Source organism: Micropterus salmoides, unplaced genomic scaffold (assembly GCF_014851395.1).
Source record: "Micropterus salmoides isolate LMB-PRFRI ecotype aquatic unplaced genomic scaffold, ASM1485139v1 Ms_hic_scaffold_22, whole genome shotgun sequence".
Taxonomy (NCBI): domain Eukaryota; kingdom Metazoa; phylum Chordata; class Actinopteri; order Centrarchiformes; family Centrarchidae; genus Micropterus; species Micropterus salmoides.
Genome location: NW_024041373.1, coordinates 10,273,633 through 10,299,317, shown reverse-complemented (window position 1 = coordinate 10,299,317; position 25,685 = coordinate 10,273,633). Strand labels below are relative to the sequence as shown.

The window sequence follows — 25,685 nt, the reverse complement described above, 5'->3', positions numbered from 1 at the left end:
ATTTGTGCGCTCCCGCGTCTGTGAGTTATGTCTGAGAATGAATTCAAGCTTTTGAGTTTTCCCTTTACACACATCTGTCTTTTGCTGCAAGCCCAACATGAATTTAACAATTTTCACATTTAGACTAAAGGTGAAAGTAAACAAATTATTAACAGACATCCCGAGGGCGTCGATGCACACCAATGCAACATTTGAGGCCACCTTTTCCCCCATCTCTTCCACATCTTTATGGAACAGTGTGTTGGTATTACGTACGGAACACTTTTCTATTGTGTCTTGCTATAGGAGCCAGATGTGAATGTTACAGAACAAAGTGATCTAGTATAGAGCATCGATTTCAAGGGTTTTCTCGTTTTCTTTTTTTTGGGGGGGTTCATTTAACTTTTCTTTTGGACTAGGTCTAAGTTTGCAGTATTTCTAGCATGTCTATCCCAAGGATTGCATAATGTATTTTTAATTCAATCTTGTAAAATTTTTCACTATATTGTTTAAGGGGAGGACAAAGAAAACACAAACACGGTAACGTCCTGGGGCCAAACAAGTGTCAACTAGACGCGATCTGACACATTGTGAAAACACATTTATCATCCATCTATAATCCTTCCTGTGTTAATCAAGTGATTACCCCATCCCATGAGAATTTAGAGTTCAGTGCTAATTGCTAGGTTAGGTTTCTGTTGGCTCAGGTGCTGCATACTCTGCATGCTTACCTTCACAACTGTTATGCAGTCTGTGTGTGAAAAAGAACAGCAGGTCTTTAAAACATCAACAATTAAGCTGTTAAGACTTGATGAATATGAGCAGCCTCGCCACAAAACAAGCCTTAACACCTTTTTTGTTCTGCGCAGGGGTTGTTGAGATTTAACTGCATGTCAAAGTAGTAATTGCTGCATGATCTATTATTTACCAGAAAGTTATCATTTACTGTGGAGATGAAAGTGGCGTTACACTGGGAAATTTCAAAAATAAACAAAACAGTTCACTATGGAATGCAATAAAAGGCATCTTCGTTATCGTCAGTTCAGAAGTGAGCAGTGTAAATAATCACATGTCAGGGAATCCACACAGTTTCAAAGGGAAGGTTCGGGACATTTAGAAGGCTGTCATTTGAGATTATTAATCAACCTTTATATTCCAAAAACACATTTAGGAAGTTTTAATGTGCGGTACTTGCGTTTTATTGGAAACAAATAAAAATATAAAATCAGCAGACAGCAATGCAGCAGTACACCACAGGGGACAATTTCAAACTACTTTCCCATTACTTGTAACTACTACTTCATGTTAAGGAACAAAATGGGACTCCTTAGATCAAATCCTTAGAGACGTCATTCTCTAACTACCACCATCTTTTTTAATAAATAGTGGCTGATATCAATTCATGAGAAGAAAAAACTGCTTCCACAATTGTGGTATTTGTCTAACTATAGACATGAGTAATTAGAATTAAAGTGTAAATAGGCCCTGCTTTGCTATAAAAATGTGCAGTCAAACTGAACTTCAAAACTGCATGTGATTTTTCTCAGTATAAAAACAGTTATTTTACACAGTACTCGATTTTGAGACCAATCCAGCAATACTTGTGCAATCATTTCATGTATTCACAAATATATTTTTGAGTTCATGTAGTTTCTCTCATTAAGAAGCAGAAATACATGTTCCATTAATATATGTTTTACAAACATAAAAAGCAGCTGCCAACCATTTAGTCCCTGTTCTGCTGTGAGACATGGGTGTTATTCTGCATTGTGCGATTACAAGTCTGCTGTGGCATGGACACTTAAATTTTCACACTGTGAACTGAAGGTGTCAAGGGTCATATCAGCTGCCCTGCTCAAAGTCTGTGTCATCATAGAGGTCAGTCCAAGAGGAATATTTCTTCCGTGAAAACTTCAGACAGAGAGTGTCTCCCACCTCGTTCAGATGGTGCAGCACCTGAGGACAAGGGAAAAGTCTCAGAACATGTTCTTCAGTTATTTTTCAGGCCATTAAAAATCAATTGGTCGAAGAGTAAGGTCCTGTCAACTCTTAACTCAAACCCTCCTTCATCTGGATCATACCTATCTTTATGATTAAATCAAAAATGAAATATTTGGGAGGTGTTACTGATAGGGAACTGGGCAATCTTGTAAAACTGACATACACCACTGATGGAGAATTAAGTGGATTAGTCCACCTTTTCATTCACAGTAAGAGTTGGAGCGAGATTAATGAGCAATCGCATTATTACCTGGTATAAGCTCTGCAATTACATATTTATACATAGAGCAAGTCTTACACCTGAGAGACTGAACTGTTTTAAAACCAATTCATCCCTTCTCTGCTCTGGCTGCAAATTGGAGATTGGTACGTTCGTACATATGATGTGGTCTTGTGTTAGAATCATGAAGACCCCCCTAATATTACTCAGTGGATTAATGCAGTAAGTTAATGTGCTCCTTTGGAGAAAATAACATACAGCATGTGAGGCCCACGGCTCTTCCATAGGACGGGATCCATAGACGACATGAATGGAATCGATTGAATTTACTAACCATTTTATTTTTTATAGATATATTTCATATATCTTTACTTTGTGGGGTGGGAGGGGTGCTGGAGCACCCGTCTCTGTGTGCAAGGGAGAAGTGGTGTGTATGTACCTATTAAATGCAAGATATAATATTTATTTATGTAACACTTATTATGACACTGGTTTATGTTAAGTTGTGTTTTTTTTTTATACTGTAAATAGGGAAAGGAGAGGAATTTGTCATTGACATCTGTGTGTGCATGTACCTGGTTCAGCATGACTCTGGTGTGTGCTGCAGACAGACAGAAGCGAGCTCGGGCCTCTGTAATCGGCGTGGCTGGAAAGCCAACAACCACTACACCAATTTTCCTCTCTAGCATTTCTCGAGCGAAAGCCCTGGTCAGCAACAAAAAACAACGAAAGTCACTGAATTAACATTTCTGAACACCAAATTCCCATTACCAATATGTAACACTGAGATTGTCCTTCCTGTTTATCTCTTTTCAGAATTAAATAGCTTTGACATCAGTATTCACCTACTAAATACATAATTGTGCAACAACATATCTAACATTTGTCACATTTTAAGGCACATTAAAACTCACGAGGAATGTTGTTCCATGTAGCCCCTGCAAATCCTTAATTATGTAGTTGGGATATGTGGTATGACTGACTTGGAAGACTTAAAAAGAGCAAATAACAGTTTTGAAGGGCTAGAAGCAGTATATCTCTGATGACTTTTATTTTAATGAGCCCAAGCAGTGAATAACTCTCCACTTTGTGGCTAAATGTACAGTTTAGAGAACTCAAAACCTTAAAATGTGCTCTGAAAATGGTTTATTGAATCTGACACAGCAAACCTTTACAGTTTTTAAAATATTTTAGATTTTTTTGCATATGCGTCTATGCTAGTGCAAAGTCTAAATGGCCAGAAGTAGATCAGAATCAGAATGAGCTTTATTGCCAAGTAGTGTTTTACACAAACGAGGAATTTGCTGTGGTGATAAGGTGCTACACGTAGACAAACATACAGGACATAAATAAATAAGAACAACGTTGCAGATATATACATGTGCATTATTCTGGGTCTGTGCCGTGCAGAAGTAACGCAACGGAAGAGAATATTGTGTATATATACAGTAAATATATAAACTGACAACATAAAAATATACAACAACAAAGATCAACAATCAACAACAGATATGTACATGTGCAGAGACATTTGTATCATTTGCAAGGGGGGAGTGTCAGTTGTGTAATATACACTGTATACGTAGCAGAGTAGCTATAGATAAATTACTTTCATATGATGGTTATGAAATGCCCAACAAAGGCACTGCTGTGTTGTTACAAAACAAAAATTCCATAGATCTTGAAAACTCAGAAAATAACAAAAACAATGTAATTGTTTTAGAAATGTATGTTTAAAAAAATAGTTTCAAGGTGCTTTTAAACCAAAAGCGAAATGAGCGTTGGGGACGATGCATTTACATACAAAGTCAACGCAAAGACGCGTAGAGCTGGTAATTTCCAGTCGGGCAGTGCAAAGGGGGCGCTACTTTCGCATGAGTAGATAATTATCAAACTGAGCTAGAAAGTCGCAATGACGCTGAGTCACTATAGCCTATCAGTGTTGAGATTATCCTGACGTCACCGATGGCTTCAGAGCGTTGTGTGGAAGGGGCCAGGCACAGCAGGGGATTAAAATGCCACTGGCTGGCGGAGAGCTGCTAAACTTGGGCGAGAAGTTGAGGATTGAGCTGGGAGCAGCGCTGCAGTTTTTGCACAAATAAACACCCGTAGTCGGACTGGATTATGCTCTGACAACTGCACCGTTTACTCACAGGAGGAACTCGGCGTAAACTGCTTTTATTAAATTAGCTTTTTACTTTAGTTTTTGGGATTCACTCAAGCTTCTCAGCAGCTAGATTCTGTGTACATCCGGTTCCACTGTTGTTGTTAGCATCGGTTGGACTACTACTTCATATTGACATAAAAAATAAAAAATAAAAAAAACGGACAAAACTGGACATTACTTGGAGAAAGAAAGCGAGGAAGTTGAACTACCTGGTGAGTTCAGAAAATGTGTCAGTAACAGCTTATTCCAGCCATCGTTGTACTTTACTGTGAACAAGTTAGCATAGCATAGCCCTGATCGATCCGAACTCCATTCAGAAAACAAACATTTTAGAAGATGTTGTCGTGCGATCGCGCTGACAGACCTGACAAAGCATGAATTCATATGTTTAACAAATCTGAATCATATTGTAGTTATTTCGGCATAAGTTTGATCCGTTTATTGCTATTTAATCACAGCAAAATGTTTACTTTGGGTTCATACAGCTGGAGTAACGGCGAGGTATTTATTCGCATTATCGCGTTGTGTGTGAACACTCAGCAGTTGTCCAGCGATAAAGCCCCCGCGAGGAAAGCGTTGCGAGGATTAAATTTGTGTTTTGGTCTGAATGCCTCATAAGGAAATTATTTTTCCCCCAATTATGTATTAATTTCCTATGAAAACTGAGCAATGTAAAATCAGAAGCTACTACTGTGGCAATATGTGATAGCAGCTTGTGATTATTGCATTAGCGAGTGGGATTGGCCTTTTAATGGATATTAATGGTGACTGGCACTGAAAGACACTTCATACCCAACTGATTATACCTGAGTGGCTCAAATAATTCCGGGTAATACCTAATCAATAGCTGATGTTGCCTCTGAAGTGGTTACAGAAACCCAGGTTGCATCCCAAGTCTCTTAATTGCATCCACATTTCCCTCACTCCTGTCTTAGTCCCAAACCATGCGAGGAGAAGAGAAGAGGAAATGTGTTTTTAGAGAAATGAGATGTCCTTTCCTCTGAAGTGTCATGCAATGTCCGTTTCTGGTGATGGTGGCAACTGATTGTAGCTGGATCAGCAGTCAGTCGGCTCTTACAGCTATAGACTTTTGATGGGAGTTTGTGTCTGCACCGACACTGTGCCGACACTTATAAAAAGGCACACAGTTATCACAGCAGAGCGGCATATTTTCTTCCTGTAGCTGTTACCTGTTAAACAAACACCTATGAAGAACAACCTGCATTCTGTATTTATACTCTGTCCTGCTCAGACGCACAGGGTCATTTCTTTTATTTTTATTTTTTATCAGTATTTATTGATATCCTGATTATGAATTAATTATTCAATAACCCAGAATAAGATAATGGTGTCTTTTGAACATTGGAAAAGATTTATTAGGCTAAATGTTGAAATGACGTAACTCAAATCAAAGCAGACATTCAGGAATGATCAGCCTCACACTTAGTGGAAATGACGATAAATGATGTAAAACGTTTTTCTTGCTGACTCTCCGACTCTCTCTGACTTTAATTGTCTCCATAGTAAAAGTTAATGGGGGAAATAACAGATCATGAAAAGAAAATTCTTTCTTATAAATGAAGAAAGTTGTTTGTGGTCCTTTTGTTGTTCAGACCTACAATTAACACAAATCTTTAACTAGATGGTGAATCAAATCAAATAAAAAACTTGGGAGTTCACTTGAGTTTAATCTGTAATCTCTCTTCACTCCGGTATTAAACTCCAGTGACGTGATGTATCAGGTCAGTCCGATCAGCTGCAGCATCCAATAAATAACTGATATCCAATGAGGAGGCGTGTTTGCCAGCAAAAGACTTCCGTGAAGTTTGCTCTTGTGGATCCTTGATCATGGTTCCTCAGAGATCACTCCTCGATATTCAAAGCACAAATAAAGAGCTTTGTGACAGCCTGCAAGATGGTGGACCAGAACAACTTCCAGTTCAAGCGAGGATTGACAAGCGAGGAAATGTCAAATAAGAGACTTGAGATGCACCTCCAGTCTACACAGACACGGTCTACTACACTACTGATTCATGGAAACTCTGGAGTGTCTAATATGGCAGCCATCCAAATCACTTAGAGATGATACAAGGAGAGCTAACCTGAAATTACTTGTGACAGCAAGGGATAGTTAATATTTATTGTTTCAAATTTAGTGAATATCCTGATAATATTAATCTACTCTAAAAGAGGTTTTTGGTGAGAGTTTAAGTGTACTTACACCACTTTGCCTGGCATGTAGAGCAGAATTGGAACCACAGGTGAGTCATTGTGGCCATAGATGATGAAGCCCATCTCCTTCAGTCTGGCCCTGAAGTATCTGGTGTTCTCTGCCAGTTGGCGGATCCGTCTAATGCCTCCAATTAAAACAAGCACACCACCAGATGTATATGAGTAAAGCACCAACTCATTCCCCCCACAAACACACATTTCCACTGTCCCCTGCAGGGAGGGACATCACCTGTCAGTAGTAGCTAATGTAGTGTGAGTTCTTTACAGTGCCATCTCATCCTGCACCTCCATCTGGGTCATTCCAGCCTCCACTATGAATTTGCTCATGATTACAACTCAGCTGCAGCAGCAGATGGTTCAGTTTTGTCCGCCTGACGGCATGGTATATGCACTTGTACATTTCCAAAATAAGGGCTTGCAAATTGGATACAATGGATTTTGAACAAAATGAGTGACTGAGCCACTGGAGCCTTGCTATGACTGAAATGGAATATAAGTAATGCTTGAGTATCACGTGTATTTCAGATAAATTAGAAAACAAAGTCAGCAGAGGCAGCCTGTCCTGCTAACCCCCTGTGATCCCAAATGATGTAAATCACTGGGGAGCCTGTTGCTCTGTGGCTGTAGCAGAGTTTGGCATAGCCCAGCCTTGGAATGCAGCTCTGTTTCCCTCTGATTACCTGGGAACCGATTGGCAGTTCCTTCACGGGGATGTAAGAGAGAACTTTAAATCCCCTTATCTCAGCAGGGGGGGGGGGGCATAAAGGCATCTGCCAAAGGTCAGGGGGGGACAGAGGAAGACTGAGGGAATGAGGAATAAAAACAGGTATATTTATAAACTGAACAAAATTATAAACACAACACTTTGTTTTTGCCCCCACTCATCATGAGCTGAACTCAAAGATCTAAGACTTTCTCTATGTACACAAAAGGCCTGTTTCTCTCAAATATTGTTCACAAATGTGTAAAAATCTGTTAGCGAGTACTTCTCCTTTGCAGAGATAATCCATCCACCTCACAGGTGTGGCATATCAAGATGCTGATCAGACAGTATGGGGTTTGCACAGGTGTGCCTTAGGCTGGCCACAATAAAAGGTCACTCGAAAATGTGCAGTTTCACTATATTTAGGGGGCCAGGGATGGGGGTCCGGAAACCAGTCAGTATCTGGTGTGACCACCATTTGCCTCACGAAGTGCAACACATCTCCTTTGCATAGAGTTGATCAGATTGTTGATTGTGGCCTGTGGAATGTTGGTCCACTCATCTTCAATGGCTGTGCGAAGTTGCTGGATATTAGCAGGACTTGGAAAACGCCGTCGTATACGCCGATCCAGAGCATCCCAAACATGCTCAATGGGTGACATGTCCGGTGAGTATGCTGGCCATGCAAGAACTGGGATGTTTTCAGCTTCCAGGAATTGTGTACAGATCCTTGCAACATGGGGCCGTGCATTATTATTCGGCAACATGAGGAGATGGTCGTGGATGAATGGCACAACAGTGGGCCTCAGGATCTCGTCACGTTATCTCGGTGCATTGAAAATGCCATCAATAAAATGCACCTGTGTTCATTGTCAACACATGCCTGCCCATACCATAACCCCACCGCCACCATGGGCCACTCGATCCACAATGTTGACATCCACAAACCGCTTACCCACACAATGCCATACACGTACAGTGAAAACCAGGATTCATCTGTAAAGAGAACACCTCAACAAAGTGCTAGCCGCCATTGAATGTGAGCAGCCCACTCAGGTCGGTTATGACGACGATCTCCAGTCAGATCGAGACCCCGATGAGGATGACGAGCATGCAGATGAGCTTCCCTGAGACGGTTCCTGACAGTAATTCTTTGGTTATGCAAACTGTTTGTTGCAGCAGCTGTCTGGGTGGCTGGTCTCAGACGATCTTGGAGGTGAAGATGCTGGATTTGGAGTTCCTGGGCTGGTGTGGTTACACGTGGTCTGCGGTTGTGAGGCCAGTTGGATGTACTGCCAAATTCTCCGAAACGCCTTTGTAAATGGCTTATGGTAGAGAAATGAACATTCAATTCACGTGCAACAGCTCTGGTGGACATTCCAGCAGTCAGCATGCCAATTGCACGCTCCCTGAAAACTTGTGACATCTGTGGCATTGTGCTGTGTGTGATGCACATTTTCGAGTGGTCTTTTATTGTGGCCAGCCTAAGGCACACCTGTGTTTTGAAAGACTGTTTGCTGTGTTCCCTCCCCTCTATAAGGTCAAGAATGATTTTTTTTTGTCTTATGCTTATGGTGCACTCTTTAAGTCCCGTAGATTAGGGTAAACTATCTGACATTTACTTACCACCACTACTAACAACTCACACCAATACTAATACTATTACAACTGTTACCAGAAACTGCAATTGCTCTGGCACTATTGCAGCTGGTCCGTTAATGACTACTTCCTTGCCCTAGTGTCTTATGCCATTAAAGCAGAACCTTTTCAGAGGTACAGCGTTCCTCACAACACACATGAAAATGATTTCCTCCATGTTAGGGTCACGTGTGCTCAAGGACTGCACCCTTCCCTTTCTACCACTGCAGACCCCTGTAATTGCTACCACATTTTCTGACCAAGCAGCTGTTTGTCTTTCCCTGCAGGTCTGGACTTACCCCTATTGTTAACATTGGTACTGTCCTCTGGATTCGGTTTGCTATTGTTTCCATAAAAAGTATATAAAAAAAAGGCGTAAAAACTTTTATAAGCCAGACATAATATTTGTCTGTGTTAAGAACATGAGGTTTAATGAGTATGTGGATAATAAGACTGAGATTGAGGGTGACAGGGAGCCGCAACGAGCTCAGACACTCACCCTCTGTGCTCCCGTCTTTTCCCATGATGCACCTTATGGCACGTATGATCTGCTCAGTGATGGGAGGGGACATGGCAGAGGCGTACACTGCACTGTGAGAATGACTACGCAGGTAGTCCACCAGCTCCTGCAAAATGTAGGACAATATTGCACAGTGGGAAAATCTGATTGTTGAGTGTGTGTATTTACAGAAATAAACTGTTAATTGGATCCTCTATGTGACAGAAGTGTGGCCCTGCAATTTTTTTTCAGCTCCACTAGAGTGAGCTCATGTAAACTCAATGCCTGAGAATTAATTAAAATACATCAAGTCATTTCTCCATCACTATGACCATCTTGCCATTGACTGTAAAATAGCTCTGGATCCTTTCCTGCTCTCCACTCTGAGAGAGCCAGTGCACTAATTTGCAAAATAACCAATGCTCATATGAGCCAGAATGAGGACTGTCATGCTCATTATTCCTAAATGTCAGCAGGAGATTAATTCTGCTAGTGGTTGTCAAGAGAAGACCAAGATTTCAGGAAACTGATTTGGTCATGGGTCCCCAGAGCACGTGTGTGTAAGTGGTCTGAGGTTGGAAGCTGGCCTGGAGCTGTGATGGGCTGCTGCTCGGTGGCTGAGTGGTGGCCAGCGGGTGAGGGGTGATGACACGTAGCCGGAGATGCTGTCTGGCCACCATTTCCACTCACCGCCATCTGTCCCTACTGGGCGGCGGCTGTGGCTTCCTCACACACACCCACACACACACACACACACACACACACACAGGCAAGGGATTTTAGGGGAAATGCTCCAACGTAGGATAAGAACCCTGAAACAACCTAACATCTGTTTTCATTTAAGGCAGGGGATTTTCACCGCTCTAGGGCCCCGCAGGATTTTGGTGCTACCAAGATAAACCAGTTAAGAGAACATGTCCGAAATCCATCTCATGTCTGTGGCGTGGACTGACAGCTCAGAGTGTTTCCTCAGCCACACGGTGGCTGCAGTGCTGATGTGGTGATGCATGTCCACAATGCCACAAAGTAGGAGCAATGCCAGAACAGCACACGCACTTGTACATACTTGGTTCTTCAATGGATGTATTTAATAACCTAATTTCAGTGCAATCCAGATTCTGAGTGAAGGGTTAATGAATAAAGCCTCCTTCATGCAAGGTTGAAGTGAATTAGAAGGAGCTTGGAGCGTATTTATTGGGGTATTTATTTTTGGTACTCTCATAAAATAGCTATAACATGACTGTTTTCAGAACACATCTGCAGAGTCTTTTGTCGGTCAACCCGAATCCACTTAATGTAGGATTTGGGGGATTTCACCACAACAACAAATACGTCAAATCTGAAGGCTTTCTCTCTCTTTTCCTGCATGTTTCTTTCAGGAGTTTACTACAGCCAGCTGTCAAACAAGGCAGAGTGTTCATACTTCAAACATTATCATGCTTGTTAAAAGTCATCCTGTTAAATCTGGAGCGCAGTTCCGACGCTTGCCACAAGAAGGGGCTGGCCCTCTGCCAGCTTTACCTTCTTATTATGGGAGAGCAGGGCTGAGCCAACACAAGGCAATGGCAGGAAGGGTCCCTCTCTGAATACCTAATTCAAGCAACATGGCTGTTTCCTCTGTTGCTTTCTAATCAACTGTTACAAACCCCGTGTGGTTATGTACTAAAGTGTACTTTTTAATGGAGTAAAAAGGAATTATAAAGGCCCGGAGTCACAGCCTGGGGAACATTTGTTGGACACATGAGAGCTACAAGACAGGTGGGGTGTTATGGAGTGTGTATGACTGACTCCCTCCCACACATCTTTAAAAACAGACCTGGGTAATACAGTATTTGAAAATATTTTGTATAATGTGTTTTAACCTGCTTTGGAGCCAAAGGGTTGCCAGGTTGTTTAAACAATGATCTAGGTCTACTGCAGTGTTCTAAGTTCAGTCTTTTACAGGTGTGCTATGAACTGGTGATATGGAGGAAAGTGAATGAACAGTAATGACGGATGGTATTATAATTTAAGAAAGGCATGGGTTGTTAATATGTGAACACACTCCTGTTTTTAATTAAAAAAAAGAGGTAAAAAACCCCAGAAAAGAATAGTCTTTTCTATTAGCTATTGTACTATGACAGGACAGGTTGCATCCAGGGCCTTTTTTTGCATGTCCTCCTCTATCTTTGGAACAAACTTCCTGAAAACCAGAGGTCTGCTCCAACTCTCAGTTCTTTTAAATTAACACTAAAACTTCTCTGTTGCCTTTACCCTTCTTAAAACTAAATTATTCTCCTGTTTAATTCCATTTAAGCTCATTTTTATCTTCCATTTTATTTGACTCTTTTTGAATCCTGTCTCCACGTCTCTTTATCTTGCCTTGTATATCTCTTATCTTGTTTTGTGTAAAGCTATTTAAATTGCCTTGTTGAAATGTGCTTTATACGTAACCTTGCACTACTTCTCTCGTGTTCATGAGAGAAGCAGGGCAAGCATTCACACATAAAAAAGCAAGAATTACAAAAGGTTCACAAGAACCTTTTTCCCGGCGATATAGCCTCCAGCAGCCCCGAAGCTCTTGGTGAAGGTGCCCATCATCACGTCCACATCATCTGGGTTCACATCGAACAGCTCGGTCACGCCCCTCCCTGATGGTCCCACAGCTCCGATACTGTGGGCCTCATCCAGGTACAGATATGCTTTATACTTCTTCTTCAGAGCGATGATTTCAGGAAGTCGCACCACTGAGCCCTCCATGCTTATGACAGAAATTCACACAAACAAAGAATACAGTTGCAAAAGGAAAAACACGGGCACACACATTTCATCAATTATAAACCAAACCAAGTTCAAAAGGAAATAAATTTGACCCTGACCACACTTTATCCACTGCAATGTACATCAGTAAATGCATGTTACAAATTTGGCAGGCCCCAGTATTCCAAGAATCTTTTTGCTGGCCTCTCTGCTTTACTCCCACTTCTCTCCCATCTCTGCCTCCCTCCGATGCAAACCTTTTAAGGCTACAAATAGACAGCAAAGAGTGAGTATATGGCTGGGGAATAAAGCAATCACAGATCTGTTATCCATGCTATGGCTAAGAACGTCTGCAGCCCAAATGACACAAGACAGGGTTTCACCAGGACCGATGTGGACATCAAAGGCAGGCCCAGGATATAGCTAAGGCATGCTTACACTTTATCCGGGCCTTTTGATGTTACAAGGAGGCAATCGACAGAGCATTTGTTATTTCACTGCCGTACTGAGAGGCGGCATTTCTTTAATGTCTGAGCCTCGCATTAGTCATTATTGTCCGATAAAGGCAGTCTGTCAGTCGCTCAAATTAGCAGGATTGTTGTGGAACCAATAGTTGTGTTTATACCAACTGATGGCCACCTTCAAGCTTTTACTCTTCATTTGATAAGAGGATTTTCATAAAGCAATTAAGAAAACTCCACAGCTGACTGATTGTGAATAAATGTGTTGAGGAGAAAAAAGGGCAGAAAGAGGGAAGAAAGGAGAAAAGAAAATGGCCGTGATAAACAGTTGGAGCTGGGGGTGTAGCCAAGTCAATCTCTGTGGCTCCATTTGGCCTTGATTTGGAGCTAATGAGCAGATGGAGTGGGTCACTAAGACTTGGGATAGCTCAGTGCCGGGAGAGACACACAATACCTTTCTCCTCTCTCCAGACCCCCCCCCCCCCCCACACACTATTACACACTATTACACACTATTACACACTATTATTCGAGGGTAGAGAGGGAAGCCATTGAAAAAGAAACCATTACATGAACTGCTAAACCCAGGCTGACAGCTCTCCTCAGGTTACAAATTAAGATTTCTACCTGAGTCTGGCGGTGCAAAACTCTGCTAAAGACCACCTGGATGCCCATACTTACAAAGATTGATACAACAGCTCAACTAACCCAAGATATGCGTCTGTGGGAGAACAATTTCACTAATATTTCACTAATATGTGTGTGTGTTGTATAACGACGCTTACCTATAGATGCCTTCCACCATGATGAGGATCTTCCTCCAGGGCCTGTGGGTTCGAGGCTGCCCTGAGCATACTGCCTCTCTTAACATCTTCTCCAGACTGTGCATGTCTGAAATCACATACAACTCAACACCTTATATGTAGAAAACATATACGGTTATATAGAGTATATATATAGAAATCATTGCTTGCAAGGAACACAAACTGAAAGCAAACAACAGTAAGTAGAGTAATAATTTCCACAAGGCAGGGCAGTACAGAGTTCACAAAGCACCACTTTATCTGCCAGAAACACCTTTGACAAACTACAAAAAGGAAATACCTTTGCAGTCTGATGCTACTGAACACTTGCGATGTCTGTATCAGAGAGGAATTACTAACGGAGCTAAATATGGGTTTGGCCAAAGGTCTCTTCAGTGCAGTCTGCATAGTTGCTTAAAAATTATGATTGAAATTTTGGCTTCAGCAAAATCATTTCCCAGTGGCCTTTAGAGTTTATAACTGGTACTGGTGCTATTACTGATACTCTGCTGCACGCCAGCAGGTGGCAGTATTGAATAGCTGTAGTTAATAAGGAGCACCATTCAAGGTATGACTGCAAACCAACCATTTCCAGCTGAGCAGCAAGTAAACCTGTCACAGATATTCATCTGTCATAGATGATCGATATCGCTGCCTCAGCACAAAAAACAGGTGTACTTAAGAGGCAGCAGGCGCTCTACTGATCAAATCCCTTCCAGAAGCTCAGCAGAGAAAGAAACCAGTGAAAGAGAAATCCAAAGTGGTTTGCTGTGTTCACAGGCAAAAAGGAGGGAAAGATCATTTCACAGTTAAGCAGTGATTTAAGGGAAGCCACGGCCTGATGAGATACTGTATGCCTGGGATGAGGAGGATGGTAATATTTGCTAAGACACGTGCATACATAAGATAGTATTATCTTTGCACAGGTTAACATACAAGCCTGATAAACTAGACTGGATGAACCAGTTCACCTACTCTCTGGTATGTAGTTCCATCTCTGTTAAAGAGCGGCCACTCAAACGTGTCAAACACACAAACATGGACAGATATTGCACCATTACATATAAGTACACGTTTTACTTCTCAGTTATTGTGGGTTGTGGGTGGGGTGAGTTTATTGGTTTAACCCTCTTAGTAAATATTGGCTTGTACTAATAAAAGAGTATGTCATTGTCTGGTGCTGGAGGTATAGAGGCAGGGAGGGGTCAGCTGCTCAGGGCCTGAGGGCTCTTTGCCTTTAGACAGGCCTCTGGGATCTACTTAGAGGACCCATAACTGACTCTTCTTGTACATGTCAGGACGCATTTGCTGCCAGAGGACCGGCTCATTTGTACTGTCTCCTGAAAGAGCAGTGGATGTTTCCAATGCAAGCACGATGAATGTTGTATCATTCATGTTTAATAACTCTCCCTTATCATCTATTGACGATATGTAATTTGACAATATACTAGAGAACAGATAGTTTAAGTAAGATGACATTTTCATATAAAGAGACTTCTGTTTTGCTGCTCTGCTACTGATGGATAAAACAGCCGTGACTGTAAACTGAACCCATTTCATTAAAGCTTCCAGATTTGCCGTTCTAAACACAGATTTTTAAGTAGGTCTTTCCAAAGGCAAATCCTGTACGGCACAGAAAGTAATGTGTTTCTCCCAGCAACAACAGTTTGGAATAAATAGAAGAAAAACTGGATAATGTAAGCAGCGGTGGCTGCACAAACATAGATTCATACTTATTCAACAAATAATCTATGGCAAAATATCACAGTGCTATCAACAATGTTTGATTGGCCGGAGCAATGAATGCTAAGCACCAAAGATGTTGGCAAACTGAAACAACACAGAACTCATTGCTTGTAACTGAAATAATGCTGGGTATTGTGTTGTTGTGAGGCAGAAGCACCATGACTTGGGAGAGTTACTGGACTTACTGTTGTGTTTGAACACCCGGATGGTTGCTCCTGACAGTCTGGCCCCTAAGATCAGGGATGTGTGATTGAGCTCATCACTCAGTATCAAACAACCCTGGGAACCAGCAGAGAGAAAAGACTTCATTCAAATTTCCCTAAGAAAGCAATGAATCACATTTTCCTGCATTCTTGAAATTACACATTTCTTACAAACTCTACAATATCCCTGTACCTATATATACACACATTACACTGACTATTTGGCAGGAGTCTTTGGATTTAGTGGGCTAAACTTCGATTCAGATTTATTCTTTATTGTCCTCGATGGAGGAAATTTGTTTTCACAGATTGTACCAAGAGCAACATTCAGCATGGATAATACTCTGCAGTACAATACAGATATATAGTGAGAGGGCTAATAACATTCCCCTTGGTTACATAAGAAAATTAGCTGGTCAACAGTAAACACTATCATCAATAAAACTGTTTGAAAATCACAACAGTGTGTGTCACCCACTTATACGCTTTTATCTGTTCCTGACATTGCTTGTGTATTTATGTATTTAAACATATGTTTTGTTGTTTTGTACTATGTCCTTACAGAATGTACTGTATTAACAGTCGTTGCTTTAAAAAGGATCCATCTGGCCAGCCCACTCCTCTTGCCCCGCCCCCTTCCATGCCTCAATCATAATCACCAATGTCTAGGTCCCCTGTGTATGATGAATAGTTGTACGCACTGTACTTGTTTCACATCTTTTCCTTCTTTCATGTCTGATGATGTTATGACCGACAGACAGGCCAGAATTTTCATAATGGAGAGTTTGGTACTTCATATTCCTTACAAATCAGCATGCAAATGAATTCAGCCTTTCCACAAAATTCTCTCCAGAACATTAGCATATTTAACACTGAAGCTCTAAGCATTTGACTGCATAAGTTTGAATGAACTCTTGTAGGGGGTATGTTGACACCATGTCAGTGACAGATACCCTCAGCTTGGCCTGTGGGTCCAACTGGCCTGGTCCCTGGTCTACCAGCAGCTGTCACTCTAATGCAGCTCTGCCTGCACAGCAAGGCCTGTCCTGGCACAGCCTGTCCCTGTAGGATAGAGTTGGCAGTGTGGGTTGACCCCCCAGCCCCAGCAGGATTACTGTGGGGTACGCAGCCTTAGGGGCTGCTACACCTCTTGGTCTGCATAAACGACCCCATTCTCATCACTTAAACAGTCAACCGCTCCTTCCTCCTGTCCGGTCCAATCACAGACATTCATGCTGTGCGTTGCCCCTGGCAACCGATGGCCGTCTGTATATGCCAGGCTGGTATGCTGACAGGCCAAAATATGGGTAATCATACCCTTGAGTGGTACTCTTTACAAAACCTTCCTTGTCTATGTGTCTGAAAGGACCAATGCCCAGAGCCTCGTCCTCCTGGCTACTGTAATGTCTAATTATGATTTTAATTAATGGGGGTGGGTCAGGAGTTGTTCGCAGCTGAGTTTAGTTGACTGTTATTCATTAATTTAGGCCATATGCAAGAAAGGAACAAAAGGAAGGCAAATTAGATTAATTTCTGCTGCGCTGAGAAAATTAAGCCCATATACACTAGGACGTTCTATATACAGTATGAGGCATGTAGTGTGTAATATCACAAACCTTCCCAACAATTGCTGGAATGTTCATTGAGTTTGTGGCAAAACCCATCCCAAAAGCCATGGAGGACTCTACTCCAAGGAAATCGGCCACAAGTTGCTCCAGCTCTTCATGGATGCTTAGATTACCTGCAAGACAAAAATCACAAAAGGATAACGCACCCTGACAAGATCACTGTACCTGCAGTTTTTTTTCCTAGCAGTCCCCTGGGGTTTCTGTTCTTTGTCATCCAATCACAAGTTTTGACATAGATGAATGCCTCCTGGTGAAAAGCCTGGACTACCAGCTCACACACCATCTCACTCTCTAGGGATGTGAAGAGATTTATAAAGATTCAAGATGTAGTAAATGTGTAATTTAGCTAGCCTTTTTCATCCCAGGTAATATCAAGGCAAGTCCTGCAAGGTCTAAAATGGTTCTGCAGCACATTCTGGGACTGAGGCAGTTGGTTATACCCAATGTGACAAGTGGGGAGGAGAATTCATTTATAAAATTGATCAGAGTAATCTGTCACCTGACATGGTGTTTTCCTGTTTTGTGCAATAAAACTAAGATTTTTGGGTATGTCTTTTGGGTACCTTGTGGTCAGCAGCTGAAGAAAATAATTACCGTTATAATGGTGAGCTACAGGGAGAGAGGAAAGCAGTGAACGGTTCATATATCCTGTATTTTATTTCTGCTGGCTCTGGGCAATGTTTATGTGTGTGCGTGTACATTTTAACACACTATACTTACTATAGTAGTTACTAGTTACTATACAATGCAGTTAAAGTAAATACTTCCAACCTAGTGAAGATGCAATTAATAACTGGTAATGAGGCAGTATTACAACAAAAATAAAGTAAACCTCTCAGTAAAAAGTCTATTAAAGCATATTTATATCTAGTTCTTTGAAATACTACAAGATGAAAACATTAATTCAGTTACCATCAGCAATGTAAATAAAAATAAAAATGGAGCTTGGTTTCAAGGTCATTAAGGCAATCCTTAATGCAAATGCTACATTATTTGCATATACATGGAATTATAATCATTGTGTTATAATCAATAACAATCAGTAGCCACAGAAAGCTGACATTAAACAGTTCCAACAGGCTGACTGTTTCAGGAAGGACTAGAAAACGAGTATTGACTGGTGTGTATAAAACCATAATACAGAGAATCAGCTCAGTCTTCATGGTGATTTCTATTCGATGCTTTCCATCAGGCCTTACGCCAAGTCAAATCGATTCATACATTTCCTTAAACACTCAGGCACACAGCCCCTGCTGGCATGTGCTGCGTTTTTGATCAGACTGCATTGGCATTTACTCTCTATGTAGAACATGTTACTTTGCGCGTCTTCATAGGGATATCCTGCCTCCTTATTGATATGCTAATCTTATAAGACTGCTATAAGTCTGGATACTCTTCAGGTCCTTGCTTACTTGTGTTAGCGGAAATAAAGTGAAACCTACATTATCATATACATTTCATTAAGCCTGGCCACCTGGCCGCTGAATTGCCATGGTCACCTTTCTGCCATCACAATCAACAAAACTTGTTGCAACTATTGCCAAGGTTGGATAGCATTATGGTAGAGAGACAATAACAATTGTGCTTTCAAATCTCCAAGCTAAAGTCGACTGTTTCATTGTGAGTTTTTTTTCTCCAAGACTTTACAACAAAAGAAAAACAAACCCAGCTTGGAAGAATTAATCATTTCTATGACCAACCTCGACTGGATTCTCAACAGACAGGTACACCATTTATGTCTTAGTCTTACCATTTAAACATGAAAAACATTCTACCACATTAGTATATGAGTGTACATGTTATTGTGATATACTATGTGCTTGGCAGCTGCACTTTCTATTTCTTGGTCGTTTATCATGTCATGTTGTTACATGTTACGCATGACATCATTATCTAACTTACTGTATGTTAATGATTGCATGCAGTGGCTAACTATTAAGACGAATCCATGAATGTTTGACATGTCTGTTTATCCACAGGGTGTGCTTTTAGCGCACTTTCCTTTTCCTTGTATCGACTTTCCAGCATCTTTCCTGGTACACTGTGCTGATTAAGAAACAGAGTAATGCCACAATTGTAGTAACTAATGACAGAAATCCACAAAGTGCAATGCTTGCTAGAAAATAGTGTTTACCATGGAAAACAACCGTCAGAGCCGTGTCGTGAGCTGGAGACGGGACCAAATGTGACAGAGGCGGTCGCCTCGTAATTCTCAATGCAGGAAAAATCCTGCTTTCACATGCCTACGCAAAAACAAAACAGATCAAATCGCACTTGCTGTGCACTCACATATATAATATTTGTGTGAGAATTATTTATAAGTGTTGGTTTTGTACTTTTGTGCTCAACTTGTACTCGACTGAACTGAACTTGATCTTGGTGATCCAAAAGGAGAGATGAGAGTTTAAATATCTAAAAAGAACCGTGCATTAAAAAGTTGTTAACTTAGCCTAAATCCTAAGAGGATGTCAGAGGCACGGACGCGAGTGAAGAGTGAAATATGTTTTTATTCAGATATTCAGAAATTGTGATTTTCAAGATTTTGTGTATCACCAATACAAAACGCTGCATGTGAACTAAAACACTGGTGATGATGGCATCACTGCTACTACAGAGATACTGGCTGGCGTCTTCAATAATTGATGCTTAATAAGGTCTCATGGGAGAAATGCTTATTATTCCTTAACCCTCTCCATGAGTGAGCTGAAACAGATTACAAATCCAGGGAAAAACAGTCCCCTTTTTGAAAGAGAAATAAACATAAATAAATCACAAATGAATAATGGATGGTGTGGAGTGTGTGTATGGGGGGTGAGTTTGTAGTACTTGCGCTCATTGTATAACTAATGATACCCTTTAATTCCTCTGGTTTCCTCTATTCTTGTCAAACTGCTGATATCATGCAACACTACGCAGCGACTCAACCATCTCCGAGCTTGTCAGCTCACCGTCTGCTAGCCTGCTCTCAGTAGATATACAGCACAGTGGAGTCAGATGGGGCACAAACTAATCATCACTGATCACTGTCATAATCATTATTGACAGAGAGAACCTGCTTTGCTCAAGTAAACTTTGCCAAGTGAGGCCTGTTCAATGGGCAGGTTTTGACCATGAAACACACAGCTGATCGCCAATCATCAGATTTCACTGCTGCAACACCGCTGTGCTGGAACATGAGAACCTGGCACTCACAGCCACTTAATTAAACATCATCAGAAGCCGGGTTGAAGTTCAGAGGATAAAACACCATTTCAAATTCATCTGAAGCTACAGATCCAACTTTCCGATCCTTGCTGTTCTAACACCTCCATCACATATATTCCTTTTGCATCCTGCATAATGTTCACAGTGATTCATAATCTCACACTGCACTATGATATCATCTCCCCTACTCCTCAGAGTGGACCAGTATGTAATGATCTCAGCTTATGCCCAAACGGTACATAATTCAACAAAGGTTAAATAATTCATATAACATTGCAGCCACTGAAAGATAATTAAACACGAGGGCAGTATAATTCACAAAAAAGATGATAAATGATGGCATATGTGATGGAGTTTTTTTTTTTTTTTTTACCAGTTTGATACTCAACCTATTCAGTGTCATCAGGGTCTGAGACTTTTAAAACAGGTGCACATGTAAGAAAGCACTTCAATATGAAGTTGAAGACACAACCATTTGCTCTATGAAGTGGACATTTCTCAAGATAAAATGAATACCCGTGTTAGCTCAAGAGGGCAAGTGCCACACATTTTTTTTAAAAAGTCTGTACAACTGCACATCAACCACAAACTCACCTATTTCCTGCCTTGTGCTGCAAACGCCAACCCCATAGTAGCGTATTTTGTCTGCCACAGTTCTCAGAAAGTCAGCGTTGTTCTCAGCAAAACCGAGATAGTTGTAAGAGCCCATGTTGATGACGTTGTGTATTGTCCTCCCAGTTAACCTGAATGCATGTAAACATTAGGAATCACTTTTACATTATGAATTGCAATCAACATTGAATTAAATATAATTGCTAACCAATTATAACACTGTTTATTCAAGGTAAATAGCACTGACTGCGTGTGTAAGCAGCATTTGTTATTACCATTTCCCTGCACACTTTTACAGTATCTAATCACATACTGTATTACTCAACACTCATTTTAGCCAGATTCAAGAGATTATGCTGCCTGATACTATGTCAGTACAAATAAAAATTCCTAGCCAAAAAAAAAGGAAAAAAGAAAGTGTGAGTATTGCTTTCAATAAGGCAAGTTGAGGTAAACATCACACAAATTCACATGCTCAGTCAGGTGTTTGCAACCTCACTTTACATCTGTATCAGAGTTTTTAAAAGTATTTTAGGAGAACTGCTCCATTTCATCAACTGGCCTATCTTCTCATTGCTCATGTAAACCTGTACACCACTAAAACCCATTCACTACAAAAGACAAGCTGACTGCCCCATTTCATGTCCCCTCCCCACAGCTCTGTTCATATTCCTATTTAAAATATATTCCCTGACTCTGCTGTGAAGCAAAAGGCAACTCAACTCTATCCATTAACTTTCAGTACTGACATATCCTCGATGATGACACACACCCGTGTGTTTCAGTTTCTATCTTTCCCCATGAGCTCACAGAGGAGGGAGGAGCACCATCTAACCAATGAAATCTTGGTTGTATAGTTTCTAGCTCCAGAACAGAGGTGATTGTGGTCAAAAATACGGACTGGCCTGTCTTAAGTGGGAAACCCATTTGCAAATTTTTAAGTTGTGCAGTATACATGATTATGAGCCTGCAGTATGTCTCATCAACAGTAGGTTTATCATAGATGATTGATGATGATGACAGTACCTGAATGTCCAGTTGTAGTCATCCGACACCCTCTCCATCAGGTCAAAGACAGGTCCTGGCAGGCTGCATATAGGACGGTTCCAGTTGTCTCGTACCCTCATGTACAGGTTTCGAGTGTAAAAGTTCTCAAAATCTTGATAAAGTGGTACGAAATCCTGAGGGCAAAGAGACACAGTTTCACATTAAAGCTATCCAAGCACTAGAGCAAAACAAACAATCCATGTCAAACTAAACACTAAAAACATTTCCATAGTTGAGAGGAATTAAAGCAACTTCTCAGTAATTGCTTTCTTAAAAACCAAAGGATTCTGCACATTCTTTATAATAAGAGGTGAAAAACAAATCTTTTTCACGATGAACTTGAAAGTTGCCGAAACTGTGAATAAAAGTAGACACACGTTATTTACTTTAGTTTTGTGACAAGACACATTTCCTTGCCCACCTCAAAGTAGTTTGCCAGGTGAGTAGGAGCTGAAGACAGTCTTCAAAATTATCCCCTGACAATGCTATTTACCGAGTTTATTTTAGCCTTTGCCTGCATTCCCCCCCTCTGTATGTCTGATCTAATGATGCCACCATCACGACAGTGCCCACATACAGTAAAGCTCTTCCTCCCTTTATACTTTATACAGCATATTAGTATGGGGATTGCGTCCTTGTGAGACCAAGGTTGCAGTCCCCATACTAATGTGTTGTACCTCGTTTCCCTCCCTTAGGGAACATTGGTTATATTCATAACCTCCAGTTATTCCTCCTACAGTACTTTATTGTCACTGCATGGACACACTGCCTTACAAAGATAATGACAAAACATGGTCACAGCTTTTGTTTTTATATGGTTTTAGCTTTTTAACATTAGCATTAACTGCTACCAACTTATCTTAACTGTGATCTGGATTTAAGAAATCAAATCTATGGTAATACAATAGCTCTTATCTGGCCCTGCTCTCTCTTGTCTAGTATCTAAAGCAGTAACAAAGAAAGAACTTGAATCCTCTGAGATTTAATTAGGTCTTCAGCAGATATTCTCTGTGGTGTCCTGTCTCAACCATGGCAACATTATATAGGAATATGAAAAAAAAGGACAGAAAGAAAGCTTAAGAGCAAAAATTACAATAATTAGGGAGAGACAAAATGTGTTGACACCCAAGGCATGAATACTTCTCTACTCCATCTGTGTGAGTGCATTAGTGAGTCTACAGCACGTGTGTTTGCCTAAAATATGCCTGTTTGTGCTGATTGCATGTTTTACCTACCTTTTGTTCCTCTCTTTCCTGGGCAAGGTGGCACTTCTCTAAGCCCACAGCTCTGAGGAAGTCTCTGAGGTAGCCAAACAAAGTGACAATGCCAAAGCCCAGGTATGTCATGACAGCCACGTAGATGGGTGCTTGTTCAAAGGACTCCTGCCTGTGCTGCCTGGAGGCAACACCAGTCCCTGGGCCATTTTTCTATATAACAAGAGGCCAAAATAAGCTGTCTTTTATTGCAGACAAGACAAGAGAGAACAATACCATTTGAATAAAAATGCTGGATTTCAAAAAGGCTTGTAGTTAACACACCAATTCACCTAAATAAAAAAATAGCCAGAGAGTGGCCAACTGGTACACTTACAGAAGTCACTTAACAGTTGTGGAAGAAGTATTTAAGTAAAAATATCAATGCCACAGTGACGAAATATTCTGTTATTAGTATAAGTTCTGCATTCAAAATTTGACAAGTACAAATGTATTAGCATCATAATTAAAGTACCAAAATTAAAAATACTCATTATGCAGAATGGCCCATTTCCAAATAATGCATATAATTTCAATGTATTATAATTATTGATGCATTAATGTGTACATCACTTTAATGGTGCAGCTGGTAAAGATGGAGCTAATTTAGTTACTTTATATACCAAATCCCAAATAAAAGCTGAAAACATATCGGCCTTTTATTATTGTTAACATTCAAATAGTTACAAAATAATTTACATTAAAAGGGGTCATTTTGTGGACATACTGATTTAAATTAAATTATACCTCTGTACCTGAGGTAGCTTCAAAACATTAATAGAATTTTAAGAGAGTTTAAAGGGAGTGGTGTTGAGTCTTTGGAAAGCAGAAATCACTGTATAAACCAGCATAAGAAAGATGTTAAAAGGGAAAAACTGATTACTGTTACAGAGATGTACTGTAAAATTATTTTTATTGCTAAAAGACTTAGGCCTAAATGTGTATTAGAGCTGGCTACATTCCTGGTTGCCATTACATTTTACGCAATGAACTTGATAAATACCTTGATAAAGGAACCTGTTTTGCAATTTCTGCAATGACAGCACCTAGGAGATATGTCAATTATGGCTGCCATTTTGTTTGTTTTGGTAGTGGCAGCTTGGATATTGAATTTCTGCCCAGTTTATACTGCTGTCCACAGATGTGCTGTTTGGCTTTTATGATGTCTGCATTTTAGAACAAAAACAGTATTATATGAGAAATCTTTTTATTATATTAGCAAAATTTCACATTCACAAAAGTAAATTTCGTAACCGCAAACCTTTATTTAAAGTTTTTATGAATGAAATGTAACAATACATACAAGTTTTTTTCACTCTTCAAAGCCTTAAATACACTTGATATATGTAAATTTCTTAATTGGGTACACTAATTATATGTTTTATTTTATTTACATTTCAACCCATGGTGCATCTATATGTACTTTGTTTTAGTATTGTAATTGCAATAAAGAATAAAAAAAAAGCATGGATATAAAATTTAAATTTCTCTGAAGATTGTGGCAAACTTTTTAAACCTCCCACAATGTCAAAAACACACTGATGACACTGATCAATAATCAAATGTCCAAAATAAATAAATAAACATCCTTTCATTCTCATTAAGTGACTTGTGTCAAGATAGAGGACACCTAATACAGTGTATGATTGGGATGCAAATACACCATGGAGAACATACCCCTAAATTTGTTAAATTGAGCTAATAAGGCTCCAAAAAACAACAGCAACAAACAAACAAACAAACAAGGCTTCCTTTGCAAAGACAAATCACCTAAAGTTACATTAGTCGCCATTCAAATCTAGTCATATAAAGTTACAGACAAAGATCTAAACAAACTACAGCATGTAGTGACCTTCCTCACCTACCTTGCCCAGCCCAAACCTGATCCGGCGAAAAAGGAGGAATTTCAGGGCGGGGTTGTTGGTCCATTTATTTGGTGTTTATGCGTTGAGCTTCAACCCCCCACATAGGGGAACTAACCAAGGACATGATGTACAACTATTGTTACTGAAGAGCTGCTATAATAAATAAAAAATAAGGACTTAATTAAAATTGTTTGTGCGTAATGATTGATGTGATATTTCGGCCATATGTATGCAGTAGGTGAACAGTCTCTATGGGTTACAAAGTTTGCATACGTCACAGGTTGTTTCAGGTAAGAGTTCCGGTGAGTACAACTTTTCCACAGATACAAAACTACGAATACCTTCAGTAAAGTGGTAAAACCACGGGGTAAAACACCCGGCTCCTGGAACCTTTAAACAGGTGCACGAAATAAATGAGTGCACACACACACACAAAAAAATCAAGCCGCTGACAGACATACCTCCCTCTTGTTGTGACAGCCATTTTTCGTGATGTCTTCGCATTTCAGTTCTATGTGGTTCAAATGTGGTTTTAAGTTGCCGTTGGCCGTAGTTCTTGCCATACTCCCATGCGCACAGCAGCGACTGTCTCCTCTGTTTGGCTGTCGGGTAATGTAACCGGTGTGCTTTACTGAACTTACAAAGGTGACTTCCTCCTTGTGTTGCCCCGGTTCAGCCTCTTATG

The 25,685-nt window shown here is 40.5% G+C and overlaps 1 protein-coding gene across 1 annotated transcript; it reads right to left on the bottom strand.

Annotated features, from left to right (window-relative positions):
- Positions 1-1,151: 1,151 nt before the first annotated feature.
- Positions 1,152-25,685, bottom strand: sptlc3 (serine palmitoyltransferase, long chain base subunit 3). Its single transcript, XM_038736946.1, has 12 exons — positions 25,462-25,685; positions 23,118-23,309; positions 21,862-22,016; positions 20,818-20,966; positions 17,008-17,132; positions 15,374-15,467; positions 13,425-13,530; positions 11,960-12,179; positions 9,440-9,566; positions 6,589-6,724; positions 2,776-2,905; positions 1,152-1,935 (listed from the first exon to the last, which is right to left on the bottom strand). The coding sequence occupies exons 1-12, from the start codon at positions 25,561-25,563 to the stop codon at positions 1,822-1,824; spliced, it is 1,650 nt and encodes a 549-aa protein (XP_038592874.1). The 5' UTR covers positions 25,564-25,685; the 3' UTR covers positions 1,152-1,821.